Source organism: Eleutherodactylus coqui, chromosome 5 (assembly GCF_035609145.1).
Source record: "Eleutherodactylus coqui strain aEleCoq1 chromosome 5, aEleCoq1.hap1, whole genome shotgun sequence".
NCBI lineage: Eukaryota > Metazoa > Chordata > Amphibia > Anura > Eleutherodactylidae > Eleutherodactylus > Eleutherodactylus coqui.
Genome location: NC_089841.1, coordinates 142,292,996 through 142,305,828, shown reverse-complemented (window position 1 = coordinate 142,305,828; position 12,833 = coordinate 142,292,996). Strand labels below are relative to the sequence as shown.

Genomic DNA, 12,833 nt, shown 5'->3' with positions numbered 1-12,833 from the left:
AAATTTGGCCTGGTCATTAAGGCGCAAACAGGCTTGGTCACTAAGGGGTTAATATCTCCAGCTGGATTATTCAAAGTGAAATCTAGCATATTTCTAGGTGCAAGTTGAAAACCATATAGTGAAAATTAAAAAAACATACAAATATGTGTAGCTAAGTAGAATAGCAGACAAGCAAAAGAAACAGACATCATGGAGTCTTTGTAGGTCATCTTTTAGGCCTGCAGTCTTCACTAGGATGAGCTGTGATCTCTGTTATAACCGTGTGATCATCAGTAACTGACAGGAGAGATAGTTTTCGAGGAGTGGGTCCATGTAACAGCATGATGTAGAATGAGAAATTGACTAGAAAATTACCAGAAAACTAACTAAGGCCGCCTGCAGACGAGCGGGTCGGATCCGGTGGCGAGGATTCTCGCCGCGGGACCCGACCCGAGCGCCTACAGGGAGGAGCGTGTACTTACCCGTGCCCGGCAGCCCCGACTCTTTCATGTGCCGGCTGCCGGCGCATGTGCAGACCGGAGCCGGCGGCCGGGTGAGTGACATTTCTGTGCGGGTCGTTTGCATAGGAGTGTGTATTGTAATGCACTCCTATGCAGGCTTTCAGTGGCGGAAATCCCGTGGGAAATCCCGCCACGGGATTTCCGCCCTTGTGCAGGCGGCCTAAATCTGAGCTGCGCAAAACTGAGATCACATGACTGAGGAGAAAGAGGCCGGGAGGGGTGTTCTCTCTCTCCTTAGGCCTCATGCATACGGGCGGCTTTTTGCTGGAGAATCCAGAACAAGCGTCCGCCTCCGGGTTCCACAAAAATAAGCCTCAATAGCATGCTATGGAAAAAGGATTCTTCATCCACATGAGCAGAAACCAATTGTGATTTTCGCTCTCGGATGGAAAAAAAGATAAATAAATATCGCAGCATGCTCTATTTTACTGCGGTTCCCACACGGACGGCTTCATTGAAGTCAATAAAAACCAACCGACCCGTGGCCCGTCTGCAAATCACATTGCAGACGGGCCACAAATTGTGCTAGAAAAACAGGAGTTTAAAAAAGCAAAATGAAATCTGTACCTTTCTTCAAAGTCAATTGCGGAAGGGCTGCGGGTTGTATGGCTTCCATTGACCTCATTGGAAGCAGTCCGTGCAGAAGAAAATGGACCATGCTGCGATTTTTCCTCCGCGAGCATAAAATCGCAGTCGCTGTCAGCTCGTGTGAGCGGATATGCATATGTTCCATTGGTTTGAATTGTTACGGAATGCCGCAGATCATGCGCGCAGAAGACGATCGCAGATTCTGCAATTCAAACCCGGTCGTGTGCAGCCGGTTAAAAAGAATTTCACAGGACTGGATCTTCAGATAGCACTTTTGCATCTACCACTAGAGGGAGCTTATGGTTTGAATTTTGCATTCAACATAAACATTAAGGCTGGGTTCTCACAGAGCGGAATCCCGACGGAAATCTTGTGGTTGTGCTACAGCGAAAAGCCGCGAGATTTACACCGGGAAAGTGCAGCTTCAAACCCCGCGGCACTAAGCCGTGGGTTTTGGAGTGGCTTGGCCGCATGCTTTTCCGTTGCAGCCGGCGCTCCCATAGAGAGCAGCCAATTGCCAAAAAAAAAAGGGTAAATGATGTAACAATATGTAAGAGTAAACAAGAGTCCTCAGTAATTGTACATTATGCATAAGTAGAGCCAGTCAAGAGGTCACCAGTCACAACCAATTACACATCTGACTCAGCAGACTGCAATAGGTCCTATGTTCCACCACAAAAATGCTGAGTCTGCCCCATGTGATATACACACAAAGCACCTGTTAATGGTGCGTAAAATGTTTAGGACACTCGGGTTAACTCTTCGCAGCCACAAACCAACAGTATGAAGCAATGTAAGCTGTAGTAATGCTTTGTGTACACTGAGGTTTAAAGTGTTACCGATTACTTTACCAAGGTTTCAAGTTATCTTTGAGAAGCAGAGAGACAAGTAGAACTTCGGACATCGGTTTATTAGGGGCTTATATTTACTAATATTTGTTTCTTCTGATAAAGTGCCTTACACGGTTTTACAAAATCTACTTCTCCCTTCGGAATTTTGGCTTTTCTTTTGTACGCAATTCTGTTTTCTTGACCCACCCAGCGAGTAAGTATGTGCGCAAAATCACTAGGTCTTTCCTGGTAACAACCATTGAAATTAGAAGTCTTGTTTACCCAGGAGCTCTCAGACGTCACGCTGCATGAAACTTATCCAAATAATATTAGTTTTTGGCTTGTTATCTTGGGAGAAAAAAAATAACTAAAAAAACAGTGAGTGAACAATAATTGTTCAGTCTAAGGCTGCATGCACACGGCTGGGTTGGATTCCGCAGTAGAATTCGACCCTGTGCCGAGCCGGCATCTGCACAGACCTGTCCTGAAGTCTTTATCTGTACTGCGGATGGTCTACACAGCAAACCGCCGAACATGCTTTTTTTTTTTTTAAGTAGAACGGTGTCCCAGTGCTTACCATGAACACAGCACAATCAGAAGACTTTTACAAGAACAAACCCCCCACCCCACCCCCACAATGGATCATGGCTTACAATTGATATGGATATTGATAATGGGATTAGAATGTCATACAACTAAACTAATTGCATTGCATTTACAATGTGTATTGGCTCCTGTAACAGACTTTGCTTTGGGGCCCAGGAGCTTTGCGTTAAGACTCCGACAGGGTGTATTTTGTCTCATTTAATATTTTAAAAGGAATTGTTCTCCTTTATTATCCTTAATTTGGTTATGCTGACAGTACACCATCAAGCATCTATTAAAAAGGGCAACTCTGGTGAAATTTTTCTTTATTCATTCATTATTTAACTAGCTCCCCAGTGTATATAAGCGAGATAGAAAGGAATAACTAACCAAGGTAATGCTACCTGGAACCCCTGGACTCCTCCTCTTCTGGTAGGTCATGTGATCTCATTCTGACCACCTGAGAATGTTCTCTCAAGAAGTCAGTTTTTCAGGTCAGCATAATTCCCGTGATATTACATGGACTCTACCAAACAAGCTCTTCATGGAGGGTGGGGCAGAAATTCCAATCATAGTTACTGCTGATAATTAGAGGCTCCTGTCACACAGTTATAATGAAAGAGGTCACAGCTCATGCTCCTGACTAAATACCTATGGTCTAGAATGGAGTTTATTTAGATGAACAGGAAATACAGAACGTAACGGCTGTGTCCTCCCTGTAGGCAGAGACGGTATTACTTCTAGCTGGACATGTGAAGCTATGCTGATGCATCATGGGAATTTTAAAACAGAGAGAAAATGAGCAGAGAGGAATCTCCACATCTCAGGCTTCCAGCTGTGAGCTCGTGCAGCTGCTTTCTGTGCAGCCAAGTTTCATGTAATAAACATCCACTTCACTAGCCGATTTCCTTGAAATACTTCTTTCTCTTGCAGGCAGTTACTGTGCAAGCGCCCAGAAACAAACATATGCAATGGAAAAGTTTGCGCAATCTACAAAATAGCAAAGTAGTTTGGCAAAAACTGGCTTCCTGGGTAGGCGATGACCCGAGAAAGCAAGGAAGGAAATGCAGCCAGACGACAGCCCACCGCCGGCAGCACCAAGCACAGCATCACCCCTGAGGGGAGGATTTATACAGTCACAGATATGGTAAAAGCTATTTAATAGGAGAGCTGGAGTGACAGAGCACTAATCCCTGAAGACATGCCTGGCACACGCTGCTTGTTTGTGCTAAACCAACACGCTGCTTAATACAAGACAGCAGTTGTTGGCACTTTAAAGAAAGACGGAATTTCCAGTTCCAGAAGTCCTGCTTATTCTCTCCTCCATTACAAATGGAAACACATTTTCCAGGCTCATTTTCCACAAGGTTCCCAAGCCACTAAACCTGTAAGAAATTGTAATAAAACAGTGAAATGGGGATCTGTGGATAATAAAAAGCATGGCGAACATTATTATACCTACATATATTCATATGGCTGTGAAGATATAAGGTAAAAATAAATAAATTCATTCAAGCCATTTAGGTCAAGTATTTCAGATCACGAATAATGGAGTCATCCCTCTGAGCGGGAAAAAAAACAAAAAAAAACACCATCTCATCAGGCGGGAAAAAACTATTTCCATCCAAATAAGAGTCCTGCGGCTCCTTTATTATGCATTTAAGAGATAGTGATGATCACATTTGTTAGAAACAAACAGCAATGTTTGATCACAAGGATACAATTTTACAGTGCATATTTACAGAATACATTAAAGCAGCCCGATTCCTATACAAGACACCAGGACAGGAGGAACACTCAGATGTAACAGAGGCCTAAACTCTAACAGAGTACTACTAGTTGGGTATGTTCACACTGCAGAATTCTCAGCACGAATTCCATCTAAGGGTGACTACCCACTACAGTTTCTTTTCACTGCGAAATTCGCAGCTTTTTTTTTTCTGCAGGGGTCTATGGGACTTGTAATGTTAAAATCGTGATTGTGCGAAATTGCAATTTACAGCGAAATCGTGATTTTGCGCAAAACATTACAAGTCCCATAGACCCCTGCAGTAAAAAAAAAAACAAAAAAATAAAAAACCTGCGAATTTCGCAGTGAAAAAAAAAAACTGTAGCGGGTAGTCACCCTAAAGACCGCATCAAAATCCACAGCTTTCTCCCCCAGTTTTTGGCTGTGTCAGTGGGCAAAATCCACATGCAGAATTCCACTGCAGAAAATTGTGATTATTCAAGTTGCCATGTCAAGAAGTGACATCACTTTTTTGACGCGGAGACTCTCGTTTTTCCGTCAGATTTTTGACATGAGGATTTTGTGCATTGACAAATTTTATGCATGCAATATGCAGTAAATGGAACCTATTGATTTCAAATCGGTTTGTTCACAAGCATATATTTTGCATGTGCAGTTTGGTCAAGAGAAAACAAAAATAGCATGCTCCCTTTTCCTGCGAGTAGGGAACACATCTTGAACTCATTGAACCAACTGGCCATTTCAATGGTACACTTTTGCGCACAACGTGCGTGAACAAAAAGTACAGTAAAAACGTTGTTGCGCACGCAAGTACACGAAGATTTGCCGCAAATGCACATATCACGTGATCCAGGCCTTAAGCTACTTTCACAGTGCTTTCCATCGTGGGCTGCGGTCTCACATGCTGAAAACTGCATTAAGATGGGAACTGTGCCCAAGCCTGCACTACTTGGAGCAGTCTGCAGAATGCTGTAGTTCATACAGCATGAACTTTGAAGTCTGCATTGCAGGAAAACAAAACCAAAACACACTTCACGTGGCAATTTTTAATGCAGAAACCATGTTGAGCGGTCACATATGGAATTAGATGGGTATTCAGGGAGTTGTTTTTTTCTATTCGTGACAGACAGGTCACCAATAGATAATTGGTGGAGACCTACCGATCAGATACCTGCTGATCAGCCGATTCCCAGGGCCACTCGTCAGCGCAAGAAGCAGAACACACTGACCCGGCAGCAGCAGTCCAGGTTGGTACTGCAGCACATCTCACAATGAATTTAACGCAATACGAACCCAGGCCATTGCGCTTTGGTCAGCGCTTTCTGCTTCCTGCACTGACCACAGTGACAGTGGCGGTGGGAATCAGCTGATTGTGGGGATCTGAGGGGTGGGTCTCCACCGATCTATTCATGACCCGTTGGTTATCAATAGAAAAAGATTTTAATCTCTTTCATCCTCTGTGGATCATGAAAATCCGCGGCAGAACTAAATTTTAAGGCCCAGCCTTGGAGTTCTGTCATGAATTGATCTGCCAGATCCACGTCAGAAAAATCTGACCATGTAATGCTCTTAGAAAAGGTTGATCAGTATTTTGCACCAATGTTTTTAAGCCCAAACCAGGAGTGGACCCTAAACATGCACGGCATCCATCGAGGGCGATACGGCTCTGTGCAGGATCCGTACTACAAATCAAGGACAGGATAAGATCTTCTCGAAGCTTGTTTTACAATAGCCATCTATAGTATAGTACATGGTTAGAAGAGACTAAAGAAAACTCGAGTGCTGTGTTGTATATTCCCTGGGGAAGAACTAGGAGTCCTGATAATCTTGTGATAGACACCAAGGAGACAAAGTGGGAATTCTCCAACCCTCCATTACCACAACCAGTGTAATGGAGGGTTGGAGAATCCAGTGTCTTTACGGAGGATAGTGCTATCCTGCCTTCCACTGCCCTCCCAACTGTTAGGAATAGTAACTGCTGTATTCAGGTTTATACATCAGGACAATGGAAATTGAACGTTCACTGATATATGCATAGACAAAAAAAAACAAAAAAACACAACCATTCCGGCACATGTGAAGGTATTTTAATAAACACTTCCTATCCGGAGTTCATCCATCTCCATAATTATAACAATGACACAATCCTATCATTCATCATCCCAAGATTCCGTTATTACATCAAGTATCTGTAGCCAAAGCATTGCGCAATAACAACTGCGTGCCAGATTATTTCTCACTACAGAGGAGAGAGACGACCTTCCCAGCAAGGAAGGCAAACAAATGGATTGATAAGGCGAGCAAGATACAGAGTGCTCAAGGAGATCTAATACAAATATGCAGCATCTGACCAGCTGAAGGGTATATTCCCACAGGTCGGAGGTGCAGAAATAACATAGCTTTTACAGCATCAAGCTTTGTGAAAAAGATACCAAAGAAAAAAAAGAAAATCACCTAAATGGTGCAGCAGAATTGGAATACGGTATGAATTTTGAATCCGCAGCACGTCAATTTATGCTGTGTATTTTCTGTGCGGATTCCACCTCTTCAAGTCTTTTAACTATGCCCGAATTTGAAGCAATGCATTATAAAAAGAGATCTCCTACAAGTATATTAAAAACGACCCTCCAGTTCCAAAAAAAAATTCCATTCCGGGACTAGATAGAGGTGGAGGGGGATAATAAAGGTCTGGGCCCTTTTTTAGACTGTCCAAGATGGCCACAGCAATTTTTTTTACCATCTAATGCACACTATACACCACTGACTAATTGGCCAGTGCTGATCACATGAACAATTCTGGCCAATTGGAATGCAGGTATAGTGCATCAGTAGTCTACTACCACCAATGCACTGTGAGGACTAGGTAGTCTGAAGATTGCCTCCACCATCTTGGATGGTTGAAAACAGAACCTGGAAGGGGTAGATCAGAAGGACAGCAGTGAAGAACTACAGATAATATACCCTCCACCCCCTATGGTGCTGGGACACAACTTGGGTCACAAAATCAGAAACCCATTTTACATTAAAAATAAGTAACATTTGAGGATTGGCGCCCACTTTATGAGTGTTCAAGAAAAAAAAAAAAGCTTTTAATAAAGACCTATGACCTTCTATGTGCAGTCATCTCCCATCCAACATTCAAGAACACAACTCTATAGTGGAATAATGTTGCTATAAGTTTTTAATTACAAGGCCTGTTACATTTCCCATAGGTTTAGCCCAAAAAGCAAGATTGGACCTCATCAGGGGAAAGAGGAAATTACTTCTATCTCAGTAGATATTCACACTACCAATATGGCTTTGTCTATAACTCTACCGTACCTTCATCAGACAGGAGTGGACAATTTCTAGACAGCTTACTCCAATGTGATCATTCTGAGCGCAAATAACTATGTGGTCACCATTCCGTAGGTTTATTGCAGCACAGAACTATAACTGGGTTGTTTGGGATGTTTGGGAACTTTATGGCGTCTTCACTCCTATAATTGTGGGTTTATTCACAGGAAACTGCAACTCTGGGTTATACTGGAAAGTATACAAAACCACAAAAAAAAGTTGTTTTTCTCTTCTTAGTCAGTACGAAGCACAAAACGAGAATATAGAGAACAATCTAAAGGGAAACTGTATGAACATATGAAACCGATTGTGCCGAGGTAATAATTTACCCTCTATCCAAAGGGCAGGAATAGTTTCCTGATTGGTGGAGGTCCCAAGGGTTGGACCCCCCCAGACACTTATCCTCCCATCCTGAGCATAGGTCATCAATTTTTGGCAAAAAACCTCTTTTAGCTCACAGAGCATTGCCTAGACTGATACCTTGTCCTTAAAAAGTGGATACAATTGTAACAAAACTGCTCTCATCCAACGACAGCAAGCAGAGATCATGAAAACACTGAGGAAATGAAAGTAACTATATTAGGAAGATGCTGAACTTTTCAGTGTACAATTGTTGAACTTTCTTTAGGGAATACCAGTTGCCTAAAAAGCATATCTATATTGGCACTGCAGGCTCCATTTAGAGAATCTGATGCAAATCTGGCATAAAATCCAAGACTAAGTAGTGGAGCATGCTGCCCCATTTCATCCAGGAGAATGAGGAGAATGCCAAAAGCTGAATGGACACCATTAGTCAACAGAGAACGTCCAGCACTGTTTGGGTCCAACATGTGGCAGATCCGGCGGGGCCGGTACTTTCATTGTTCAGGATGGAGCTGAACAATCAAGCAGGGACACAGGCACAAGAGTGAATGTGCCATAAAAAAAGTAAGGCAGCCCAAGTAAGCAAAGTGTTATAGACGCAGCCCCATTGTAAAACGCTGATTGTTTATGGTCAAATGGTTAGATACACGCTCATCTGTACTTTTTAGATAGCCAATAGTAGAAGTCAGGCATTATTTTATGTGTTTCCTATTATTAATATAGCGTTCTGCAACTGACAACCACCAAAAGGCATAAAATCTCATTCACATGTGGAATCCATATAACAATACAGATCTTAAATAAGATATTTGTACTCTATCATGTGGAGAAGCTCGGCGCATCCAGTTTTCCCATATTTCATTGTGGAATACAACACCAGTATTAAGCCACCTGAATTTGCACGGCTTGGTGGTTATGATAGATCTGCAATAATGTGGATTTTCAGTACATATGCTCATAACTGGAGCCTCATGGTGAGCCACACAGCAAGGGGTTGTGAGCCACATGCGTCTCCCGAGCCAGTTGTTGGAGACCTCTGCCCTAAAGCCTATGGGAGTTATGGAAACAGCCATTTCGAACATTCCCATAGACTTCACTGGAGAAACGTCTTGCTATACCATCAAATGTACGGTAATAGAAGTAGGACATAAATGCAGAAGGGACTAGGATTGTAGGATCAGACTACTCGGAGTTAGTAATGTATTACCACAGAGACACAGATTTGCATAAGGGCTGTAGACGAAATTTAAGGCCCCACTAGAAAAGACACCAGTGCTAACCATCATATTGCCATTTTAGGCAAAATGACGACATTTCAAGAGGTCCAAGACAATAGCTGTGCGATTATCCTTAAAGGTTAAAGACACGTAGGGTACTTTTACATGAACCAACTATAGGCTGACGAGTCACTCAAACAAGTGATTTTAGGCAATAGTTGTCCTGTGTGAACATGGGAACAAACCGAGCGAGGAATCACTCAAGTCGCTAGTTGCTTTGTTTCACGACTAGTCAGCGACTTCTTGCTCAGTATAAACAGGCAGTTCATCTGTGAACGACTGCCGGTTCACAGTGATTGGAGAGGGGCAGCCAGAAGAGATCTCTGGCCCACTCTGCCTGCATTTAGCTATTGCCGCTGTGTAAAAGAGCAGGAGTGATAGTTGTTTGGGACGCCTGACGCTTTGTGCCCGACAGTCACCCAGTGTAAAAGTACCCCAAGAGGATTAAATACTGGCACTTTCCAATCAGCTGATCCTCTGACCTGCTGTCAGTGCAGTGAGGCTAGATGTTGTCATCGCTGGTCAGGAAAGGAAGCGTCATGATGGCTTCACTCCCACTGAAATCAATGAGAACTCTGTGCTTCTATCCATAATGAGGAGCAGGAAGTGTAAGAGCACAGCGCTCCCATTGACACTTCCTTCCCCGACCAGCAATGACTATGGCTGGCTACACTGACAGCAAGCTGGACAGATCGGGTGACCAGCCAAGATCCCTAGTTTCAGATCCCCGCCGATCAACTAGTAATGACCTAGCATTGATGATCAGTTGTAAAAGCATGGAATACCCCTTTATGGGTCTATTGACATGGGACAAATGTTGTGGATTTTCTGCAGTGGAATTGTACACATCTGCAACATTTACAGTAGCAACAGAGCAGAGGAGATCTGATCCACAAACTAGAAGAACGCAACAATAACTGACCTGCAAGGTGGAGTTCAAATGTGCAGAATGTCATTTATACTGTGAAAGCAACAAGGAAGATTTATCAAACTACTGCGACAAAAAGAACATCTAAAGGTGATCTCACAAACTGTGAGAAAGTCTGATGACTGATACACAATTGTCTGGCAGCACAGTGGCAGCTGACATACCACTGCAAACTTTTTTTTTTTTTTATAAAGCCTGACTGCTATCAGTACCTGTGGGAGCTGACCACATGTATGTAAACATCAGATTGTCAACTTGCAAAAGTCATTTGGTTGTAAACAATTGGTCCGACAGCAGCATGTGAACAATTTATGGATAGCAAAACAAACACTGCAAGCATAGGACGAATCTTACGAGGTTTGAGCGCTTCTGTTTTTGTCTCTTGCTCCTATAGTGTTGCTTTGTATTATTATGGAATAACATCCAAGTTTTAGATCTATTTTGTGTAAAATCTTTGAATGGTGTTACGGCATTACCCGTGACCGCAGCAGGCATTCCCTTCACCCCCAGTTTGTATGACTGCAATTGATGACGGGGGAACTAGTCTGAAGTCAGTTTGTAAAGTAAACAATTCCTGGGTGACATGGAAGAATGCCCAAACCACTTATTTATAGTGCACTTTGAGCACGGCTACAATGGGGGGGGGGGGGGGTTGACAACATGATGTACTGCTTCAGCCAGATCCACCGCTATTTCCTGCGCTAGGACAGCATCCCATCCACCAGAGTCTGCAGAGCATAGTCTTAGGTTTCTGAAAAATGACCCCCTACCGCAGGCATGCAAGATTATACTGGGCAGGGCGCATTCACACGAAGCACGGATATAAAATCCATTATTTTGAATGGATTCATTCACATGAGCAAAAAAAATAAAAATAAGTCGCAGCCTGTTCCATCTTTGTGCCTTCTGGCGGAACGCATCGCCCATTGTTTTCAATGGAACCTTCAAAGACATCACATGGCATTTGCAGGTCATGCCATGGGCATCCGGATGCAAGGTTTCCTATTGAAGTCAACGGGAAACACTTGTGAGGATCACAATGTCACAGAACCGATGCGATTTTTAATCAAAGAAGCTTTGTATCGCCATGAAAATAAATATCGCATTGACAAGCGCGATATTGGGCAGTTTGTGGGCCCAGTATTGCACCCCGCTATGTGACTGTAGCCATAGGAGTCGGGGGAGTAGTTACAGCCTGTACTGCGCTACAGAATAGGATGGCTCTATATGAACAGGAGATAAGCCCCCCATGATGTGAGCAGTGCTGTACAGCCCCCCTACTCCTGGCTTATGGCAGAGAATAAAGGGGGTCAGCACGCCCCCAGCAGGATGACTGCGGTACATGTGTGCGGTACCTGTACGCCAGCGTCATGCACTCCAGCAGCTTGGTGAGCGACGCGTCTATTGACAGGTGGCATGTGCTGGTCTTGCCGAAGCTGTACGTCTGGCAGGCCTTCTCGTTCACCGTGTCGAAGTCGTAGCCTTTCTTGGGCGGGTGCTCGCTGTGCGGGGAGGACACCATGAAGTGGCCGCTGTGGATGATCTGCGCTTCGGTGCTGTCCAGTTTTTTGAGCAGCAAGTTCGGCTCGTCTATATCCGAATCATCGTCCGGCTCCTGTTTCACCATGACAGCGCCGTGCGCCAAGCGCATGGGCAGCGCCTTAGCCATCATCATCCTCCTCCAGCCCGCAGCACCGGCACATTCCCGAGCACCGAACCGATTGTCGCTGCGTTATTGTCACTGGCGAGGCCGGGCTCAGAGGGGCCATGTGACGTCACACGCCGTCCGCCCAATGACTATCAGCCGGGCTCCAGAATGGGCGGGGATTTGTTCGCATTGGCTGACTAGTTGACCAGCCCCCGACAACGCCCACTCAGTGACGTCACGCCGGGGTGTGTTGTGCGGCGGTCGGGGATGTGGGGGGTGCTTCCACTTTCTTTTGTTCCATGTACGTGGCTCATGCGGGGCGCCATGTGCTGCGGGGGGCGCTCTCGAGCTACCGGTCCACCGCCTGTCACTGCCAAGGATCTTCCAAGATGTGGGACATGGTTTTCACTGCTGCAGATATTGCTCTGTTCCCTGAACTGGGCAAAAGTGGGGCCCCTACCCACAATGCACCTAGGAATTTGTACCTCCACACACTGCCAAATAATACAGCTATAAATAATGCTCTTTATGGCATCTCATAAGACTGCAACAATTATTCCGAGCATCCCCCCCCATACAAACCACAGTTACTTGCATTGTAGCCTTTGTTCTTCACCATTGTCCAGAACAAGACTGTATTCACACAGGGCAGTCGGATGCAGGAAAAGCCACACTGCAAACCGCAGCTAAAGCGGCTCTTACCAGATCCCCGGCGTAAGCAGCCTTACACCTGCTTTACATAACCGTATGCTCATTGTAGATTACCGCGCAGTTTTTGCACTTGTAGTACACAGCAGCAATCTCCCATACACTTTCATTGTGCTGCTCACACGAGCCACGCAACACATGTGCGCACAAAAAAAAAAATTATATATATGTTATAGTGGTATGTTCTAATATCATTGCGGAAGGGCCGTGGGTCGGACCGTTTCCAGTGAGTTCAATGGCAGCCGTCCGTGCGAAGCCCAGACACAAAAATGGAACATGCTGCAGTTTTTCCTCCACAAGTGTGTAGGGAGCAGCGGTTT

At 44.5% G+C, this 12,833-nt stretch overlaps 1 protein-coding gene across 1 annotated transcript in view; it reads right to left on the bottom strand.

Moving 5' to 3' along the window:
- Positions 1-11,913, bottom strand: part of MLXIP (MLX interacting protein) — an 80,224-nt gene extending 68,311 nt beyond the window's left edge. The window contains exon 1 of the mRNA XM_066603299.1: positions 11,513-11,913. Within this exon, the coding sequence (XP_066459396.1) occupies positions 11,513-11,832 (320 nt within the window). The 5' untranslated portion in view covers positions 11,833-11,913. The remainder of the gene's footprint in view (positions 1-11,512) is intronic.
- Positions 11,914-12,833: the final 920 nt, after the last annotated feature.